The sequence below is a fragment of the Barbus barbus genome (genome assembly GCF_936440315.1).
Source record: "Barbus barbus genome assembly, chromosome: 25".
Taxonomy (NCBI): Eukaryota; Metazoa; Chordata; class Actinopteri; order Cypriniformes; family Cyprinidae; genus Barbus; species Barbus barbus.
Genome location: NC_136753.1, coordinates 22,930,954 through 22,951,442, shown reverse-complemented (window position 1 = coordinate 22,951,442; position 20,489 = coordinate 22,930,954). Strand labels below are relative to the sequence as shown.

At 36.8% G+C, this 20,489-nt stretch overlaps 1 protein-coding gene across 1 annotated transcript in view; it reads right to left on the bottom strand.

Annotated features, from left to right (window-relative positions):
* Positions 1-469: 469 nt before the first annotated feature.
* LOC306844561 (semaphorin-3F-like) overlaps positions 470-20,489 on the bottom strand; it is a 44,466-nt gene continuing 24,446 nt past the window's right edge. Inside the window, exons 3-19 of the mRNA XM_079376787.1 lie at positions 17,141-17,301; positions 16,961-17,023; positions 16,320-16,439; positions 15,451-15,540; positions 14,255-14,348; positions 13,990-14,109; positions 13,123-13,262; positions 11,736-11,850; positions 7,186-7,255; positions 5,732-5,876; positions 5,401-5,623; positions 4,917-5,005; positions 4,699-4,740; positions 4,313-4,470; positions 4,136-4,203; positions 3,282-3,415; positions 470-3,039 (exon numbers count right to left, since the gene is read on the bottom strand). Of these exons, the coding sequence (XP_079232913.1) occupies positions 2,605-3,039; positions 3,282-3,415; positions 4,136-4,203; positions 4,313-4,470; positions 4,699-4,740; positions 4,917-5,005; positions 5,401-5,623; positions 5,732-5,876; positions 7,186-7,255; positions 11,736-11,850; positions 13,123-13,262; positions 13,990-14,109; positions 14,255-14,348; positions 15,451-15,540; positions 16,320-16,439; positions 16,961-17,023; positions 17,141-17,301 (2,267 nt within the window). The 3' untranslated portion in view covers positions 470-2,604. The remainder of the gene's footprint in view (positions 3,040-3,281; positions 3,416-4,135; positions 4,204-4,312; positions 4,471-4,698; positions 4,741-4,916; positions 5,006-5,400; positions 5,624-5,731; positions 5,877-7,185; positions 7,256-11,735; positions 11,851-13,122; positions 13,263-13,989; positions 14,110-14,254; positions 14,349-15,450; positions 15,541-16,319; positions 16,440-16,960; positions 17,024-17,140; positions 17,302-20,489) is intronic.

Here is a 20,489-nt window from a genome sequence, read left to right as displayed (position 1 = left end):
AATTGTTTGCCATCAGCTGATGAACGTTATATTTAAGAAAAAGTTGAAGCTAAAAGTAAATGGGTCTCATAAATGATTGGATATTTTGACTTTGAACTTGACAAGTTTTCCTATATCTACATGTGCTTTCATCTCTAAGATGGCCTACATTTTTGGCTTTTTCAATAGAACTTGGACTGAATGTGATGGTGTTTTTGATGTTGAATATTGAAATCTCCATGAGTAATTCTAATCTCACTTCCCCACTGTAGTCATCAGGATCTGTTGATATTTCAGTGTAGTGGACACAGTGTGCAGTGCAGCGTTTAAAGAGCTTTAGTCTTTTATGTGATAGAGCTCACTGACCCCAATCTGAAGATTGATACATTTTAATCCACAGGCATCACATGTGAGAGGGACACTTTCTTCATAGTACTTTATCAGTATAGCAGTTCATTTCAATAATTTGAGAGTTTGTTCCAAGTTGTTTAATACATGTTTTATAAATGATAATAAATCATCACGAAAACTAGTATTAATAAAGATTTTCTTTTGCCACATGCAATAACAAAGTTTCTTTCTTGGCATCGATGGCTCCGTAAAGAAACGTTAGCATCCACAAAAACTTTCCACTGCACAAATGGTTGTTTAGATGTTCTTCACACAATGAAAAAAAAAAATTGGTTTAAGAGGCTATTCTTAGGAACCGGTGCTACTACATTTTTGTCATCATGACTCTGTAGGTATAAGACGATAATAATTAGTCATGTTCGATAGATTTATCTAAGTTTAGTTTGTAATGCAAAAATTAATTTTAAATAAAGCTGAGATTTTAAAGTTTTTTTTATTGTTCTATTCAGTGATCAGAATTTTTCCTTGGCACAAGGTACACAAATATTAATTAGAAATAATGTATGTTGTCAGGACATTTACTTTAAGTTTTAACCATTTCTCTCTTACTTTTGTGAATGACAGAGAGGTGAAATGAATGGCAGAGCTGAAATAATGCAGCATAAAATCTTATAATCGGTATTAAAGAAAATACAAATCACACTCGATCTTGTGAACGACCCTAATGTAACGTTCCCAAACAATGTAATATTTTCTCAATTAATTAAATGGGCAAATCAACATTTGAAGACCAACTTCCTTTGGTGTAACGTGAACAACCTATTGCCTTATTCACTGTAACCTCTTTGGTGTCTCTTTCAATCTTTAAGTTGAGACTGCAGAAGAAAGGAAGTATAGGTTCGCTCAGGAACATTTATGCAGAAAGGCCAACCTGTATTTGTTATAAAATATATAACTTTAATTAGTCAACAACGATGAAAAAACCCCCCAAAACAAATAAAAAATACATTAATATTAACTGTTCATAACATCTAATTCTGGATCTTTTTCACATTAGAATATCCTAAAAAAGACAAAACAAGGGGACAAACCACAGTGATGAATAATGTCTTACAAATGAAAGAAAAAAACATTTACAACAACCATTTCACACAGTCCGTTTGCTATGTGTGTTGAGAAAACACAACGGAGGCCAAACAGACACATCAGGTAATTGTGCTTGATTCCATCACTAGTTCGGCAAAGTCCTCTGTCTTTAGAAAACAGTCTCTCTCTCTCTCAATTCATTATGTCAAAGACCATACAGTAACACAGCAATATCCAGAATTTGACTACATATCTGTACAGTACAAATACAATTCATGCAAACTCAAACAAGCCCCCCACAGTTTAATGATCACCTATTAAATGTTTAGAGGTGCTTGCATGGACGCTTATTACTAAAAATGACTGGAGAGGTACGCATTTAAAAACAATTCCGCTTTGCAAAAAGATGGGACGGGTTTTGAACCCCCAGCTTTTTGCGTGCAATAGTACATATTTATATAAATGAAAAGAACAAAAAAAGTGATGTACATACTGTACAGGAGGCTGTAATCAATAATAAACCAAACATATAACACAGAGAAACGACTTTATATTTAACACACATTAGCATAGCAACATATGGAAGATCAAGAAGATTAAAAGATGAGTTTCTGATGATATTAAAGTGTTTTTCCAAAGTCTTTTGAGAGGTCACAGAATACTCAGATGCACCAAATATATGTAGAAATTCTTTATCCGTACATCTGCAGAATGAGAACACGTGCTTGGCTAAAAGAGTCCGCTAAATGTACAACGGCTTCAGTCCCATCTTTCCTCTGGTATCAGAACATCAAGTGCAGTCAAACTGTCCATCAAGAGTTTCCAACTATCCGGTTAGTGGTATGTACATAAAGTTTTATGATAACAGTCACACGGCGTGTTATTATGTGAATACTGTTGTAATAAATATATTGGAAGAAAAGTAACAATGATAACAAAATATTTGCACAGATCTATACACAAAACATTTTTGTCTCTTCTTTTTTTGCTCTATTCCCATACAAAGATATCCACAGAATCTAACTATTTACAGCCTACAATAAATACTATGAATTTTCAAAAACCTATTGTTTACTTTCTCCTCGGCCATAATGGTTTCGAGTATATGCTTGTGTGTAATGGTAGTCAAAGACCTTGAGGTCAACCTCAAGTCTCGTTCATTTGCATGGAGTGGGATGTTTTTCCATCTCATGTCTCAGCCATGCTGCTCTGCTCCTGGTGGTGTCTCCTGCTTCGTGGCTTCCGGAGGTCCTTCTGTACTTCCTTGAGGTCCTTCTTCTTGTGTGCGTGAGTTGCGGGGTCATCCCCCATCTGCCAGTAGTCCTGGCAGTACTGGTTGATGAGGCCCATCTCTGGCTGGCTGAGGATGGTCAGCAGATCTTTGTACTGCTCTGCGCTGGGCGTCCAGGCACTGGACTGGAGAGGCGGCACAGCGGGAGCGGTGGATTCGGTCTGGATGGTGTTGACGGTGCGGGCGGAAAGGACCACCAGCTGAAGTTTGACCAGCGTGTGCTTGAAGTTCTTCTCGGTTGAGATGCACTGGTAAACCCCTCCATCAGAGAGCTGGAGAGAGCGCAGGAGGAGACCCTGCTCCGTACGAACAACACGTCCATCAGAGCGGATCTGAAACACATAGATTGTTGGAAAAAAAATTAGATTTTAGGATAAAATGTACATTAATGTGAAAAGGGATATTTTGATTTGGTCATCATCCAGAAATCATAATCATCCATTAAAAAAAAAAATTTTGGAAGAATTATAAGTGTCCTATGCTAATTAAGCAAATTAAAATTGCACAACATACAGAAAATGTAACTTTAAAATGACATTGCTTACAGTATGGTATAACATTCTGTAACACATACCTCTCTCCTCCTGTCACTGTTCTCCTTCTGGAAATGCCACTTGATTGACACATGAGGAGTTCTGGCCTGGCACTCCAGGAAGGCTGTGCTTCCCTCTACTCCATACTGCACTGTCTCCAACGTGTTCTTATTGGCTGGCAGGAATTAAAACAGAATACTATCTAAAATCAAAAGGAGCTATTTTACTTCTTCCAAAATATGTTTTCAATCTAATCTTAAGACTAAAAGAATCTTAAAGTGCCCCTATTATGGATTTTTGAAAATTACCTTTCATGCAGAGTGTAACAGAGCTAAGTGAATGAAAACATCCTGCAAAGTTTTAAATCTCTTATTGTCTCTCAAAACAAAGAGTCGACTCTGAATCATTGAAACGAGTCATTTTAAAACGAATCCCAAGCCGTTTCATGTTGAAGTCAACATGAAACATTAGCATATTGCCTGCCCACTTGTTGGTCTTTTCACCTTGGTCTGAATGAAAATGCAATTTCATTCTTTGCCACTAGGTTCGGCTTTTGGAGCTGTAAAAATAGCTGTTTCCCCAGTAATGTACACAAATAAGCTCACCAACACTGCTTTATCACGCATTACATGCTTGTTGACATGAAAATGAGACCAATCGGACCAATCACTGCAGATTAGCGTCACGCAAAGGAGGGGTTTGGAAAAATGAATCGTTGAACAAATTGGGAGTCATTGAGCAAATAAGATAAAAATAAATGCATAAGACAATGAAAGTGTTTTTTGACCTTGCATGTATGTCAACCTGTTGTTGGGGACTCCCTAAACCAAAATATGAACCTTTCATTAGCCATAATAGGGGCACTTTAAGACTAAGTGTATTTTTGGTTTCTCACCATTGGAATTATAGCCCCTGCATTGTCTTATAGGGTTGCCATACTTCACATCTTGCCTCCGACTCCGCCTACAAGATTCAGACAACCAATTTCAAAGGAGGAAAACAACTCTTGCAAGTTATATTCTAAGTATAATGATCCAATAATAATAACAACATTTACACATGCAGCTCTAACCTTTTTTGGTTTGCTGAGTAGCGAGAGCAGGACTTTCCATCCCAGGCACAGTAAGGGTCTCTGGCCAAGCAGCAGTCAGCACAGACCTCTCCGTAAACATCACACCTGTGCAGCGCCAGATGAGTGACGCCCACCACTGAACTTACATACAGCTGTTGCTACACAAGAAGACAGGGTTTTATTTAAAACACCTTATATACATGGGATTCAAAAAATCCCAAGATGACAAATGTTTCTCGTTTATAAATTGCATTGCATAAAACTGTCTGCTAAAAAACAGTGTAAATATGTCCTGTTTTAAAACTATATTTAGTATTATCAATATTAATATTTCAAAATTAGTTTTTTTTTTTTAAGTTTTGAATCATAAATTATGTGCAACTTACCCGTTTTGGAGAAATTTTCATAGTAGTGATTGGAGTTGGAACCTGAAAAAATAAATATAAAAATATAATATAACATAATACAAATGAACAACATGTTTTTGAATTTTATGAAAAATAATAAAACATGTTTTAATACAAAAAAAAAACAAAAAACAGACGGTATAAAGTTCTCAATGTGTTGACAAAGTGTAATGGGAACATAAAAAAGACGGTCTTACTCTGAAGACCTCAACCTCCTCCAGAACCAGCTCTTCAGTCTGTAGATCATCTCTGGGCAGGACAATCACTTTCTGAATTGTCCCTCTATCTGTAAATGACCAGAATAGAGGAGTCAGAAATATTTATAACATATAATATTATAAAGAATGAAGTTGGCTTAAATTTACTTAAGAGATATTAAAAAGAGAAAAAGATTGCATTTATATTTCTAGAGCTGCTTTGTTGTGTACAAAAGCATTAATATTAATAGTGTCACAAATTTGGCTGTTTTAAATTGTTATACATTTTCCATACAATTAGTTTTTCAAATTTTAAACCACTGTGTTTATTTATAAATTAAAATTAGATTTTGAATCCCAAATTTCAGTGTGGTCCCAGATTTTAGACACCAGAGTAGCCTATACATTCTGTTTTTGTAAAAACTAAATATAAATACATAACATAACAAGACTATGTCTATGTGGAGATGTGTAGCAAGTTCACCTGTTCCCAAGAAAAGAACTTCATAGTTGCCATCAGCTGCAGCCACTTGGTCCACTGTGATGGTGGTGAACTCATAATCCACATTAGTACGGACCACTAGGGGGCGCTTGTGGACTGGATAAACAGCATTGAACATGGTCGGATGGTTCCGCATGAAGTTGATAACCTCATCAGGATAATCTTTAGTAGACTTCATGTTGGGGGTGAACGTCCCTCCTGGACACTAAAATCACAAGGATAGCATTGAGTTTTTTTTGTTTGTTTTTTTTCAACATGTAAGATTGTCTATCATCATCTTTATAATGTATTCAATTTTAATCATGACACTCACTGTTCCTGGTCGGGGGTAAGGGATTTTACCCTGGTAGGCAACCCACTGGTAGTTTGGCCCTTCCTTATGAGCGAAAGGACCATTGAAGACCATGCGAACATCAGCCATTGAATACACACATACTGCTGACCCTTTAAACACAGACCTACAGATGCAGAAAGAGAAGAATCCATGCGTTGAAACAAGGTGGTAGACACAGTATTAGACTACATGGGCACACGGAGAATGGAATATTGATGTACAAAGTAAAATATATCTATATATACATTTTATATGCATGAAATAAAATATAGTTGTCTTTATGAAAATCTGCTGACCACTATAACCATCTGTATATAATGTCACAATCCAATCAATTCCTACTGGTTAAAATCAAGACTCAGCCTACATTTGTTTTTGCACTCAGAAACACAGTGGGATCCAAAAGTCATACCAAATTAAAACATATGCAATTCAAAATCTAATTTAAACTTGGAAATAAACAAGGTTTCAGGATTTTGAAATATATAAAACAAAGAAAGGTTATGCCCTAAAATGACATTAAGAAACACATACAATTATGGACTATTACTAGGTCACTAATCAAATTAAAAAATTTGCGACAGTAAGTATGTGAACTCTTTTGCACAAGGTTCATGCCAATTTGAGTGCATATTGGAATTAAAGCAAAAGGGGGACAAACAAAATATTAAGAGATTCATTTAATTTCTCAGTTCAACTGACAATACAATTTGTTATTGAAAAACAGAATTTTGGATGCTTTTGGACCCAACTGCATGTCTGTATTACAGACATAATTTGAGTAGAGAATGCAGTTTTACAAATTAACACTAATACAGATACAGAGAGAGAGAAAAACAAGAGACAGAGGGACAGATAGAGCTGTGAAATCACTTGCAGTTGATGGAGAGAGTTTTCACTATTATCACCAAGAATGGTGCTTTTGGGTTTAAAGAGCTCAGACAGAGCCTGAGGGCTTCGCCGATTTGATCTGAAATCTACGGCGAGACTGTGAATTGCTCTAACACACACACAGCCTTGTGAATCTCATCTAAAATGTTGACAGCTCCCTCTGAGGCCAGTTGTGTAATATTTTAGCGTGTATGAATATCCTCTTCTAACCGCATCTGATAGCGGTGGTATTATGTAGATAAGTCCTTATGAGAATATCACATCTCAGATTCACAGAAAAGCTCCTTCCTTTGTAATGTTGGAGGACTTGTACTACTGTATGTGAAGCCTGTCAAACACTTGTTATTCAGTATGTTAGAAACAGTCTTCATCAGCGGAGAAATGGGGGTGTTGACCCGTGGGCAACTGGAGTGTGAATATGAAAGCAAGATCTATTCAAGCTCCCTTGCCAATCTGATAAGCGGCCTGATTAGTAAGAGGCGTCGAGGAGAAGTGAGGATTGGATCTCGTATTTGGGGAGAGACAGCCGTGAACTTACGCACCCAGACACGGAGAAGACGCCGTAGATGACGGGATTCTTGGTGTCTTGGGTTTTCTGGATGTACACGTCCCCTGAAAGAAAGATTGAATTACTTTAGATCCTGGATTTGAAGACAAATGTGCTAATTCACATACTAAAGTGTGTACTTTGGTGGTGACAAGGAAACACTAAGTAGTAAGACAACGAGTATGGGACATATTATATTAACATCATGTGACTGTATCTTGATACCACAAGTTTCTTAGTTGCATAGCAGCTAGCTACATTTAGCACAGTGGCGTAACCAGAATTTAAATTTTGGGGGCCCCATCTTAAAATGAGGGGGCCGCTCTATATTACATGTAGGCTATAATGTCAATATTAAATGTGCGCATTTTCAAGTGTTTGTGAGGCATGTGGAAGCTGAATAGCAGCGCGCTTATTCTGCATGACAGTTAAAGAAGGAGAAAGCGACACGCTGATATGTGAAAGGCCCCGCGCTATATTTGAATATTCCGCTTTTCGAACACGCAAGTGTGATAAAGGCTTAAAAGTTTGTAAATGACATGTAAATGAGGGGGCCTAGGCCCCCCCAGGCCCCCTCGTGGCTACGCCACTGATTTAGCATCTAGCTAAATTTAGTATTATTTAAAAGTGATAAGAGATCAAATTTAGGAGATAAAATGTCACTACTACCTGACAGATATCACTGAAATCCCTGCTGAAAAATACATCACAACAATTCTAATGGTTTCCATTACAAATAATACTAACCATTAACTTTTAACTATTAAAACCATTAAAAATGGTTTGCTGTAATGTTTTTGGGACCTATTATATTTGGATTTAGAGGTTTTAATAAGCCACCAATAGAAGGCAACCAACCAGTAAAGACTAATATGCACCATTACAGTTTCCATTAAAACCAGTACAATTCTCATCAATACAATTCTCATAACCTGTAAAACTATTATGAATTCTGTGATGGTTTCTATTGTTTTTTTTTGGTGTCCTTAGAAATCACATGTGTCTCTGTGACAGCTATAGGCTAGGGATACAGCAAAAAAGAGACAGGAAGTGGCCCACCATTTTTACAGTCAATCATAATATGTAGCCAATTAGAGAACGCTCTGATATTGCTTATAATTGGTGACACCTGGTTAGCTAACAAGTATTTGGAAGGCAGAGTTTTGGGTGTGTGGTTCAGGGATGGGGGGATGAAGTAGATATTGTAATGCAGATGCTAACTGTTAGCTGAAATTAGCAAAACAGCTAACGGCTTTTAGCACCTTTGAGTTTTAGATCTTTATATTTAAAACTGTTTAAGCAGCTTTGGGTATTGCCTTCCTTACTATTTTTGCTCTGAAAAAAAGTCTTGTGATGAGAACAGTCACAAACTCCTTCCTTGTTACACAAGGGGTTTTGGGAAAGATTAGCACACTTTGAAAATTCACTGGAAATCGTACGCCATTCAAGCACCTCTGGCATGCTGTTTTCAACGGATCCCCTAAAGGGACACAGTGGTGGAAAAAAATGAGAAGAGAGGCAAAATATCACATTGAAACCCCAAGAAACTGTGTTTGCTCACAAAACTTTTGTGATGGAAATAATAAGGGGTGAGAAGTAAAACTATATTTAAAAGCTTTAGCAACAAACGCAAACTTTCTTGGGGGAATGCATTACTTTTGTGAGAGTACGCAAATGTTTGGCAAACGAATGCAACATTTTTAAGGGAATTCTTGTGTTCAACGCAAAAGCATTGAAATTTACTTTTTTCTCGAATCTAATTTTTTTGCATCACTATAAGGGGCTCCATAGTTTTCGATGTACTATGAGACACACTAATTCCAATTTTGTGCTCTATTTGTTTAGGCAGCCTGATATAGCAACAATGGCTAAACCAATGTTTGGGGATGAATCTATTTTTTTTTTGAACAATGGAAGACTTTTTGCAGCTCAGTTTAGCACCACCAGTGACTCCAACATTTCTGCAGCTCCATATCAGCAAGGCGAACAAAAATCCAAAAGTCTGTGAGTGTATGTGGCAAGTCATCAAATCTATCTCCGTTCAGTTATATCACACAAAACACAATGCATTGAGAGGACAATCTTTCCCTCTCAATGTTCCTCTCCGTCTTTGTCTCAGTGTCCAAAATTCTCCAGCTTGTTTCGACACAAATTAACCATAAAGGACCAGTGATAGTCTGCTAGACAAAACGAGAAAGATGGAAAAAGTCATTTGGGAGCAACAGAGTATAACGTACAGAATGGGACCTTTGGGGGGGGGGCTTCATCGTAAAAGCAGTTGAGCTCCATTAACGTTTTACTTGAAGGCCAATGTATAAGGGGGATGGGAGATAGAGGTATAGAACAAGGTTAAAAAAGGGGCAAGGAAAGAAAACAAAAGGAGACTCAGATAGTTTAGGGAATAAGGAGGGCAAATGGTAAAAGCACAGACAGATGTCCCATCAAAAACAGAATGAAGATGACCTCAGACGGATAGTCACGGCTAAACGGACTAAGTAATCAAGTGCTGAGGGAAAATCCCAGACTACAGCGAATGAATTTCGCTCTTGCCAAGCCACAAAAAGCAACCCATAAAACCTCACTGCCCCTCTGAGGAAAAGGGGATACATCCAGTCAAAAACTCCACTGACAAGTTCATTCCTCAAACACAGTGGCAGAGGGAGGGAGAATGACCAACTAAGTGAGAAAGAGAGATGGAGCAAGGAGTCCTGAGGGTACCTTGCGTGCTATGTTAGGGGAGCTGTGAAATGAAGCAAACACAGAACGACTGCTTACTCAATTTATACACATTGCAAAAGCAATAAAATTCCAGCATTCATGCGCTTACATTCATTTGCCTCTGAAAAGTGGCAGAGGCTGTTACAGCTGGTTTGTCAACCAATCCTATTCAGTCCTGTCAATCAAACTCTCCCACACTGGGAAAGACTCCATTTTGTGTAAGCCTGTTAAGATGCAGCTTACATGCATGCGTTACCTCACACATGTGCACATAAATGCACAATCATGTTTGAAGCATAATGTACAACCACAAAAAAGCAATTTTCAGGCAGTTTTTAAAAGCCCAATTTGTCATTTTAAGCTCTACAGGAACTTCAATTTCATACTCAGAACTGCTTGCCTCTATATATTTCTCACAGGCCCTTGTGGCACTTTACGTTTAAGCACAAATGCTACACGCTGCACATACAGGAAAGAGAGGAAATTACTTTTTCCAAGTTATACCCTCTGGAGGGACATATCCATTGAACCATCAGACGAGCGGTTTCCACAAATGAGCTATATCATGCCCTATCCTGAAATAAGAGGCCTCTTATTTCAGCAAGTATACCGTGAAAATGAACAAAACAGAAGTGAATATAATGTACCTTGGGTGAACACCTCACTTTATATATGGAGTCAATCAAATGGTAAAGCCATTTTATTTCCTGTTTGATAATCTCAACAGAATCACAGAACATAAAATGTCCCCAAGATATCTGAATTAGATGGAAAGATTTATCAAATAATCATCACTCTCACAAAAAGTGTCATTGTCATCATGTTTGTTTTATACATGTACTATGACAATACCACGCTTTTGGCTATGTACCATGCTAGTACCATGGCATTCTTGAAAGTACCATTAAACAAAATTTTAAATTGCAATACAAAGTAGTATATTACCTTCTGATCACTTACGGTGGCACCAAAATACAGTTCTTTTTGTACATAACATTTTATTAAGTACACTGACAAAAAAGTATTACTGTATTGCCGTGGTATTTTGGACATGTACCAAATAATAATAATAATAATAATAAAAAATCTAATTATAGTACCATGGTATACTTAAAATATTTAAAAGTACCATGCTTTTATCTGATGATGCTAACACTTTACCATGGTACCTCCACAATACTTTTTTGTAAAGGTAAGTATCATGGTATATATCAAAGTACCATAGTATTACACTTACAAAAAGGTAAAAAAGTACTATGGTATTAGCATGGTATTCTGGATATGTACAAGATCAAATTATAGTACAATGGTATATTTAAAATATTTAAGTATCATGGTTTTATCTGATGAAACCAACACTTTACTATGGTATTGCCTCTGTATGTTTTGTAAGGGGGCATTATGATGGTATACATCAACTTACTACGGTATTACACCTACAAAAAAGTAACAAACAGTACATAAGTATTACCATGGTAATATCATGGTATCTTGGATATTTACCATATAAAAAACTCAAGATTGTATTATGTTTAATATATTGAAAAGTATATATCACAGTATTTCACTGTGATATCACAACAGTAATTCAACTATATTGAATTGTCCTCTTGGACTGCATGTATTTCATTTAAAACGACCTGTTCTATTAAATTCAAAAATAGTATTTAGGGCTTTAAAAATTTCTGACTTAACAAAAGTAAATCTGACTTAATATTGTAAAGCATGCTGATCTAAAGATAGCTAATCTAGATCAAATGTCAGTAATCAACATCAGAAATGATCAAGTCACAGGAAATTTATGGCTCAACTAAAAGAGAGACTTACGAAGCTCATCGAAATGTGTCTCAATGCCATCAGAGCCAGTCACAGAGCAGATGAGCCGAGCCTTCAGGAAGGTACTCCACTTATTCACCAGACAGCAGTGTCCTCCATCATCATTCTGCAGAGGAAGTGAGGTCACATTAGCCATGAAGATTCACTGTTAGACACCACACAAATTCTAGCTGTAAAGTTTGATTTGATGGACACCTTGACAGTCTGTATGTGTGAAATTAAGCCTTGATTTACATCAGTATCTGTCCTTCTCTCAGGGCTATTTCTGTGGGTTTGCATTAACTGGCTGTGACTGGGTTGTAAACATTGGCTTTGAGCACTGCTCAGCCCCATCTGCTGTGGACAGCAGCCAACTTCAATAATGAGACGCAGCGATGCCCAGTGACCAGCCGCCAGCAGCTACCCACACATTACAAACATGCTTCTTTGATTCACATTAGAACAGCAAAAAATAACCAAGAAGCAAGCGGTTGCTCATGTAGGAGGTATTGGACAATGATGGATCCCGAGGATCTGTCAGTCAACGCTTCTGTCCTGCATGGACAAGATTTCATAAGCATCATGTTCAGCACAGGAACACCCAATAATTGTAAAATGTATACTATTGCAGTGCTTAAAAGAACAATGAATGGGATTATGTTAACATTTAGTCACCATCATGTCGTTCCAAACTCAAATTAATTCGTTCCATGGAACGTAAACTAAGCTATTTTGAAGAATGTACTTGTCTGTCTTTTCTGTACAGTTACAATAAATGGGGAGAGGAGCTTTTTAAAGCTTCAAAAAATTATGCAAAAGCACATAAAATGTCAATGAGACAATATTTCAAGTCTTGAAATATGATAATATGAAAATATGATAGCTGAACAGACCGAAACCTTAAAATTCCTGATATCCGCCCCAGCTCTGTTTGGCGTTTTGTGAATGACTCAGTCAGATCTTTTCAATGAACCAGTTCTCAAAACAGTCAAACTTATTCATTCTTGAAGAAGAAGACTAATCTGGTTATCAAGCTCATTTTTGACTTGATTTGGATGACAGCTCATCGAGAGGATGATTATCCAAAAAAAAAAAAAAAAAAAAAAAAACCTACTCAAATTTTAGCATTATTCAAACAAAAGTTATTGCATATTGTGTCAATGTGACATGTTGTACAGGCCACTTAATAGTTTTTTTAGGCTTAAAATCTAGTCCTCATTCTTTGCAACTGCATGGAAAAACGTGAGCACATTCTTTGAAATTTCTTGTTTAGTATATAATGGAAAAATAAAGTCACACAGGTTTAGAACAACATGAGGTTGAATAAATGAACAATGTCTTTTAGCATGTGTAGTTATTTTTAATGGAATATCAGACAAAGTTTAAGAAAAAGTCTCACCAAACAAATCCTGCCAATTCTAGACTGAGCCATGGGAGTCTGACCCATCTCAGAGGCCTTCTCACGGAAGAAGAAATACAGCTTGTCGTCATTCCTTTCTGCACTATCAGGGATGAGCTGAGCGTGGACGAATGTTGGATCTAAAAGAAAAGGAAAAAGAAATAGAAAAAGGGAGAGGAAGGGAAACAGCAAAAGAGATGAATTATAGTTGGAGAAGGGAACAGCAAAAGAGATAAATTATAGTTGGAGCAAAAAGCAAAGAGAAAATAAAAAGGGCAGCAAATGGATAATATTAAATAACATTCACTAGAAAGTGCAACTAATGTGAAGCGTTTAATGACCTCTCGCTCTGTCAGTCTATCCTTTCATTCAATACACTGAACAGTCCACATGTAAGACATCTGTATGAAATTTGTGATGGTTATCACAGTGGACACTCATGATCAAAAAGGCAAAACTGAAGTAAAGAATCTGAGTCAAGGAGTCACATGTAAACCCAGTCTTGCAGAGCTTGCAAAAGAATATGAACCTGCCTTTTATGTGGCATTTAAAGGAAAGTAAATAAATAAATTACAATAATAATAGTTAAATACAGTACATTTCCGAAAATACAAAACAAAAAAATGATAACTAGGGAAAATCACAGCTATAATATAGTCAGGGATTATAACAAGGGTCAAGGATTGAGCTTAACTAAGCAGTAATTGCTTGAGGGGTATTTTTTTGCAAAAGTGTACGAGATATGAGGTTAGTTTGCAGGAGGTAGGATGAAGGGTCAATGCTGAATATTCATCTTTGGCACTTCTCCCCACTAAACAAAGAACTTTGTTTTGGTGATACGCCGTGGTTCAAAAATTTTGTGCGTACCGTGGAGCCAGCGGGAATTATACTGGTCGGTCCTCATGGCTGTGTGTTTTCCCAACGTGCGAAAGATGGCTGAGTCTGTTCCCATAAAATCGATGTAGACGCCGGCGTACAACTGGCCATCTGCCAAAACAGAGCGAGCATATGGGAGATAAGTAGAGATAGACAGATAAACTTGAGAAAAATGAGCTCATCCGAGTCTGAAACAAAATAAATTATGTTTTGTATATTTTCTAAAAGTAGTATGATGGCAATGAGAGGTACGTACTTATCAGAGCTGAGACGCTGTTTAGTTTGGGGTCAAAGGGGCATTTCCCTTTCCCAGAATCTACTTTACCAGGCTCCAGTCGGAAAATGTATTCCTGGAACAGGGAGAGCATGAAGGTTTCATTAATGACAGTGCAATAGATCACATTAGATGAGCAGTATTGATTCTCAGCTTACTTAGATACTTTAAGTTTCCAGTGTTTAATAGTGTGTCAAGGTATAGCCAGGAAGTGAAATACACACAGGTTCACTGGGATAAATGAAAACAAACTATTTGAGGTTAATATAATATTGTAATATAAATTAAATATCTTTAGGTAACTTATTGTTTGTGTTTTTAAATGTTGGCGTCTCACATATTGTCTAATGCCAACACCAATATCTTGCCATTTGACTAAAGGCAGCTAGTGTAAAACTGCCCAGAAGAAAGAAATGAATGCCATAATTCAAAGTTTCCAAGGTTTCTGGTAGTTGTCAAAGAAATTTCTCACAATCAGCTTCTCAACATATGAATCCAAAATAGTCTATATGGTTTTGTTGGGTTAGTGACAACTATTAAATTCTCTTCGAGCTAATAGTCCACTTCACTCCATGCAGTTTGCATTCCATCTACAGTCACACAGATGTAAAACAGTACTATTAATGCACAGCAACTGGGAAACATCTAACATGAATTAACACATTAACTAAAATCTAAGCAGAGATGTAGAAGGACATCTAAAGAGTCTACAACATGCCACAAAGAATATATCAGCAAATTCAAGTCTCAACGAAAGACTTGTTTTGGATAATATACAAGTTTTTGGATCCTTTGTACTTTCTAAGCTTTACACGCACACCACAAATGTAATATAAGCCACCGATACATTTTCTGCTGACTAACCACTTTAAAGCATGATGGAGTGTGGGTGTGGGAGTAATCTGTGCACGTTCTGCTAGATTTCTGTGCCAAAGGCAGGCTCTGGACAAGTGTAGGCAAACTTGAGAAAGACAAGCTCTAAAGATGACAACTCCTCTGCTGTTTCTCTCAACGCCTTTAGCGGCTGATGAAACCAGCTGTTGAAATTTCAAATACTGTGAGAACAGAACATTTCCTTACAATTCTAAGTAAAAACCATATCTTGGAGGTGCATCTTAAGAAAGTCCAAAATAAAGTACAAAAAGGACCTCAATCCCACTGAAGAGTTCATTTCCCACCTTGGGTGTGTATGGTTCTGGTGAAGCACTAGGATCTGCGGCTCGACTGGTTCGGCCTCCCACGCGAGGCATCTGATCTTGGAGCATGCCCTATAAAACAAGGTGTGTGTCTCAATAAACACCTGTTTCTATTAATTAAATTAGAACCCACAAGAATGGCCAAGGCTGTGTCCAAACAAGAAGATGTTCAGATGCTAGAAAGATGGCTCCAGTTTGGTGTATCCATAGCGGACAAAGACAATGTCTAAAACAGTGCACATGCTGAAAGCCCGAAACAGTGCACATGCTGAAAGCCCCCCCCCCCAGAGATGCATAACCACATTAAATGAGAACAAATTCAGTAGGTTCCAAAAGCCTGAGACCACTAGTGAAAATGCTAATTTTATAATAATATTTTAATACTTTTTTTATTAATTGCAAATTATTTAATAAATATGTGAGTGGAAAAAAATGGAAGTTCACATGATTGATGTCACAAATTTGCTTGTATTTGAAAAGCGACCTAGAAATAGTGCCAAATTTTAAATAAACTTTCATTTATTTTAGATCTTTAATTCCAGATTTTCAATGTGATCTCAGACCATTTTGCATGATGTTCTTATGAACAGTGGTTAATGATGGGACATGGTCATGGGAAAGAAGGAAGGTGAAATTAGGACTATGTTTAAATGCAATTACCCTCCTAAACACTAGGAAGAGTTTTTGAAGTAACAAAGTCAAAAGACATGCAGGTGGTAAAGATTATCCTGTTTGTTCCAGGGTGGAGAAACATTCCTCTCTAATGACATAATACCTTTTGACTAAAGTAGCCAACCGTTTGAACTCTTGACCTGCAAAAGGTAGCGGGTCATCTGCGAATGACAGTTTACCTGTGCCCTTTGACCTCTGTCCACATAGGTACAGATGGGGTTGTAAGCTCCCGTTCCGCACACATACAGACGAGTCCTGTTCCATGGCTCGATTAGACGGATGAAATTACCACACTCACCCTGTTGACACAGAAATGATACTTTGAGATGGATATTGACATGCCCATGTTGGAATAACTAGTTTAGGATTTACAAAAATTGTGGTAATTAGTAGGGATGCATAATTTTCTCATTAAAACTATGAGAAAGAGATTTAAAAAATAACACCTATAATAAACAGAAAATATATTTTAAAAAATTATTATATTATAAAATACACTATATTTACACACTACCATTCAGAATATTATTGTTGTCAAAATTTTCCTATGCTTTCTATAAAACAGTACTATTGTGACATATTACAATTTAATATAACTGTTTTTATTTTAATACATTTCAAAATAAAACGTGATGAATAGAAAAATCAAAAGAACAGCATTTGTTTGAAATAAATCTTTTGTATCATCTGTGTCACTTTGGATCGATTTAATGTGTCCTTTCTAAATTACAGTAATTCATTTCCCTAAAAAAATCTTTCCGACACCAAAGTTTGATAAATAAGTACAGCAGAAAAGAATATCCAAATTGTGGATTCTTACATTGACGTCTTTTCCTGAGAGGACACACTCAGTCCTCCTCTGAGGAGCCACAGGCCAGTGAATCTGAGGAGAAAGACACAAACGTCAGTAATCCTAATCTATTGACCAGATTTACTACTGCCAAACCTTGCTTATAGTTTGGTTTGTTGCAATCTGTATTGTGTAACTGAGAAATCTTACTATGAGGGGCTCTTTGTTGATGTCGTTCAGGTCTAGTGACAGGATGTAGTCCTTGCTGCCCACGTACATTCGATCATGGTCCTCGTCCATACGAAGGATTCTGTAGTCCGTCGAGTTGAGCAGAAAGGCAAAGTGATGGGCGGTTCCAGTAGACTTCAGCTCTAAAACACACAGTGAAAGAATCCATTTATTTATTTAGCACATGCTTTTATATAAAGTGACACACAAACAAGAAAAAAAAAGAAAAATTTTCCATGCAAGATTTTTTATTTCTTTTTTGTAATAAAAGTGCCTTTTATATGGTTTTTGCCACTAGCAGCACCAAATGTAATTACAAAAATTTCCAACAAGTTTCCACACCTAACACAATATTGGTAAAACCATTGCTGGGTTATGACTACTTCAACTACACAGCTCTATAGAAACTCAACCTAGATAGGACTTGAACCCACAATGCTCAGCATAGGAGGCCAGAGCATCTCTGTCTGGACTCTTGGTCGCAGTGTTTTATTCCCCATTTGTTTTACTCAGTAGTTTCTGGAATTCATACAGAACACATGGACTTGTCAGTGCAATAAGTTAAATGCAAATCTTTGGGATTATGAACATTAAAGATAATGAAAACTAAATAAAAGAAGCAACCTGAATGCTTACCAACACCTCAAAATATTTATTAAATATAACAGGCTTTCTATTGGATGCATAGCCACGCTCCAAATCCGCAAACTCTACAAGGACTCACATACAATTAATCCAAACACCACAAGTGTTGCCAAGTCACAGTAGTTCCTCAATAAAACAGCATCTGTACAGCTGTATGGATATGACCACTCTGGAGTGTTTCCCTGAGATTCAATGCCCTAGCTACATTCCTACGTCCTTTGTTATTATTATTGTTACAGTCCTGTTTTTACAGGGTGGATTTCTTGCGGATTTTTGGCTCTCGGAGAGTTCTCGTGGGGCCTCCCTGGGTCTTATATTTAAATTCTACTACCAATACTGGGGTGTCAAGCTTTATTTTCCTCTCACCCCAACAAGCTTGGTTGCCTTTGTTGGAAACTGAGTACAGTATGTGGTCTGTGAGAGACTTTGATGCATTGCAGCAATACTGGATATTAACTATGCTCTTTTATTTTATTTGTATTTAGATTAGCTTTTTGCAATCTAATGTTAGTCTTCAAAGAAGACTAACATTAGTCTAATAATTTAATAACACTGTTACATGTAATTTCAGCAAACCTCAAAATGAATATCCATTTTTCATAGTGTACTATAATATTTTGATTCCTAAATTCTCATGATATTAGATATCATGACCCAATATGGTTAATAAAGTTTCACAGCGCTGTCCCTTTGGATAACCACAGACGACTGTGTCAGATGTTCCACTGTTGCAGAGTGAGCATGCTGAAGGAAACCTTTGAAGAATGTAAGGACAACATATTGGCTTCTGTCTCTGATAAGGTCTACTTGAGAATCAACTTTATGGTGGAGGAAAAGATAGCTGGCAAAGCATATACAGCAAAGATTGGCCAAGCACAATTGCAATTCCAAATCTTACTGTAACAATTCCCCATTCTATTGTGAAACAGATCTGTGCTAAAAGTCTGAAGCACATGCTTACACTTAGCAGCCCAAGGTCAAATTTGCAACTTCATAATGAAAAGAGACACCAAACCACGTTTAAAAAGACATAATTTCTGATTGCTCAAGACCCAAAGGATGGAAATGTGCCATCAAAGTTTAAAAAAAATGAACAAAATAGTCTGCAATACAACCGCAAGAACATGATGTCTACATAGATGTAACAAAACACTTTGAAAATAGGATAAATGCAGCCTAGGCTTACTTTTTTGACTTGGTAATTGTTTGTGGTTTGTATAGCAATAATGATAATTCATGAAATTTGAACAATACGTATAAATAAAACATAGTACATAATTTTCTCACCAACTCCCTAATTTTCCTTTAGACAAAAATGACATAATAACGTCTCCAATTTTACTTTCCCTAAACACTGACTGTCTCATAAAAAGAAATGGACTTATTTATGACAGCAAAGAGTTCATTTAAAAATAATTTTATAACAAGATTTGGTTTGGTAATGTAGTGGAATGTGCCAGCCATAGAGAAGCAACCGTCTCTGCAAAGTACCAGTATATGAACGTTCTATCAGAAGACACAATCTACTCCACTCTTATACAAAGAGATTTAGCACGGGGCCGCAGACAACATAAAATCTCATTTACCTGTGTGGGCATTCCTGGCACATAGCTAGAATTCCTCATCTCTTTCATTTCAGGGTTCTAATTAAGCACAAGGGCAGGTCCACCATGTTCCAACAAGTTCTCAACCAAGTCTGTGTGTCTTTGCCATCACTAATAATGCAGTCTAGTAACAATCTCTATAAAGAAATAGCTTCTTTTTTATTGATGGCGAGTTATGTACTGGCATGTACGAGTTATGTAAAACACAATAACATTTTAGAATCCGAAAACAGATTTGAATTGGCTTGTGTCACAGAACAATTTCTTAATGTAAGGCCAATTTTAGTTCACAAGTTTTACAACTTGCTTTAAATGTAAGAAACACTTATTTTAAAAGAGATATAAAACCATCAAAGACACTCGAAGGACATCTGGAGCACCTAGTTTTTAGTACTACTTTAGTATCTACTGTCTGCAGAACCAACTAAATTTAATCTAACACATACACACAAACGTTTAACTTTATCTTTGGAGACTGAGCTTTACCTTGAGCCGTCCAACCTAAATGATCACTTGAAGATTAGCCCTTATCTCTTGGCTTCAACGGGCTGTCACTTGACAGCTCGCATGGATTTGAGTGACCGGTTGAGAAGGTGGACGGAATATGATGAAGGGAGTCTGCTCTCATTGAGTTGTGTGTGTGTGACTTTAACTGAATGAAAACTTTCCTCTCACGTTCATCATGTGTATGAGGCATTGATTTTAACAGCCCTCATCCCTGACAGAGGATTACTCAATCATCCTTATCTTCTGGGAAGACAGGACGGGTGATTAAAGCAAAGGATTTAATCAAACCACACAGATAAAATGTCTTTTTTCTCTCTCATCTGTCCATCAAACTCTTATGACAAATAAGGGCAAACAAACTTACAACTTGCCGAGGGTATGGTAGAGGTACTCTACTCTTTCAGAAATCATGAGGGACATATTTAATCTGCAACACAATATATACATAAACAAAGCGGCTCCAAGTAGTATTTGAACAGTTAAGCAACATTTTAAATACATGTATCTCATATGGTATACATATATGGCAAGTAACTTCACTTTGTTTTGTTTTTTTGTTTTTTTTAAGTGGGCCT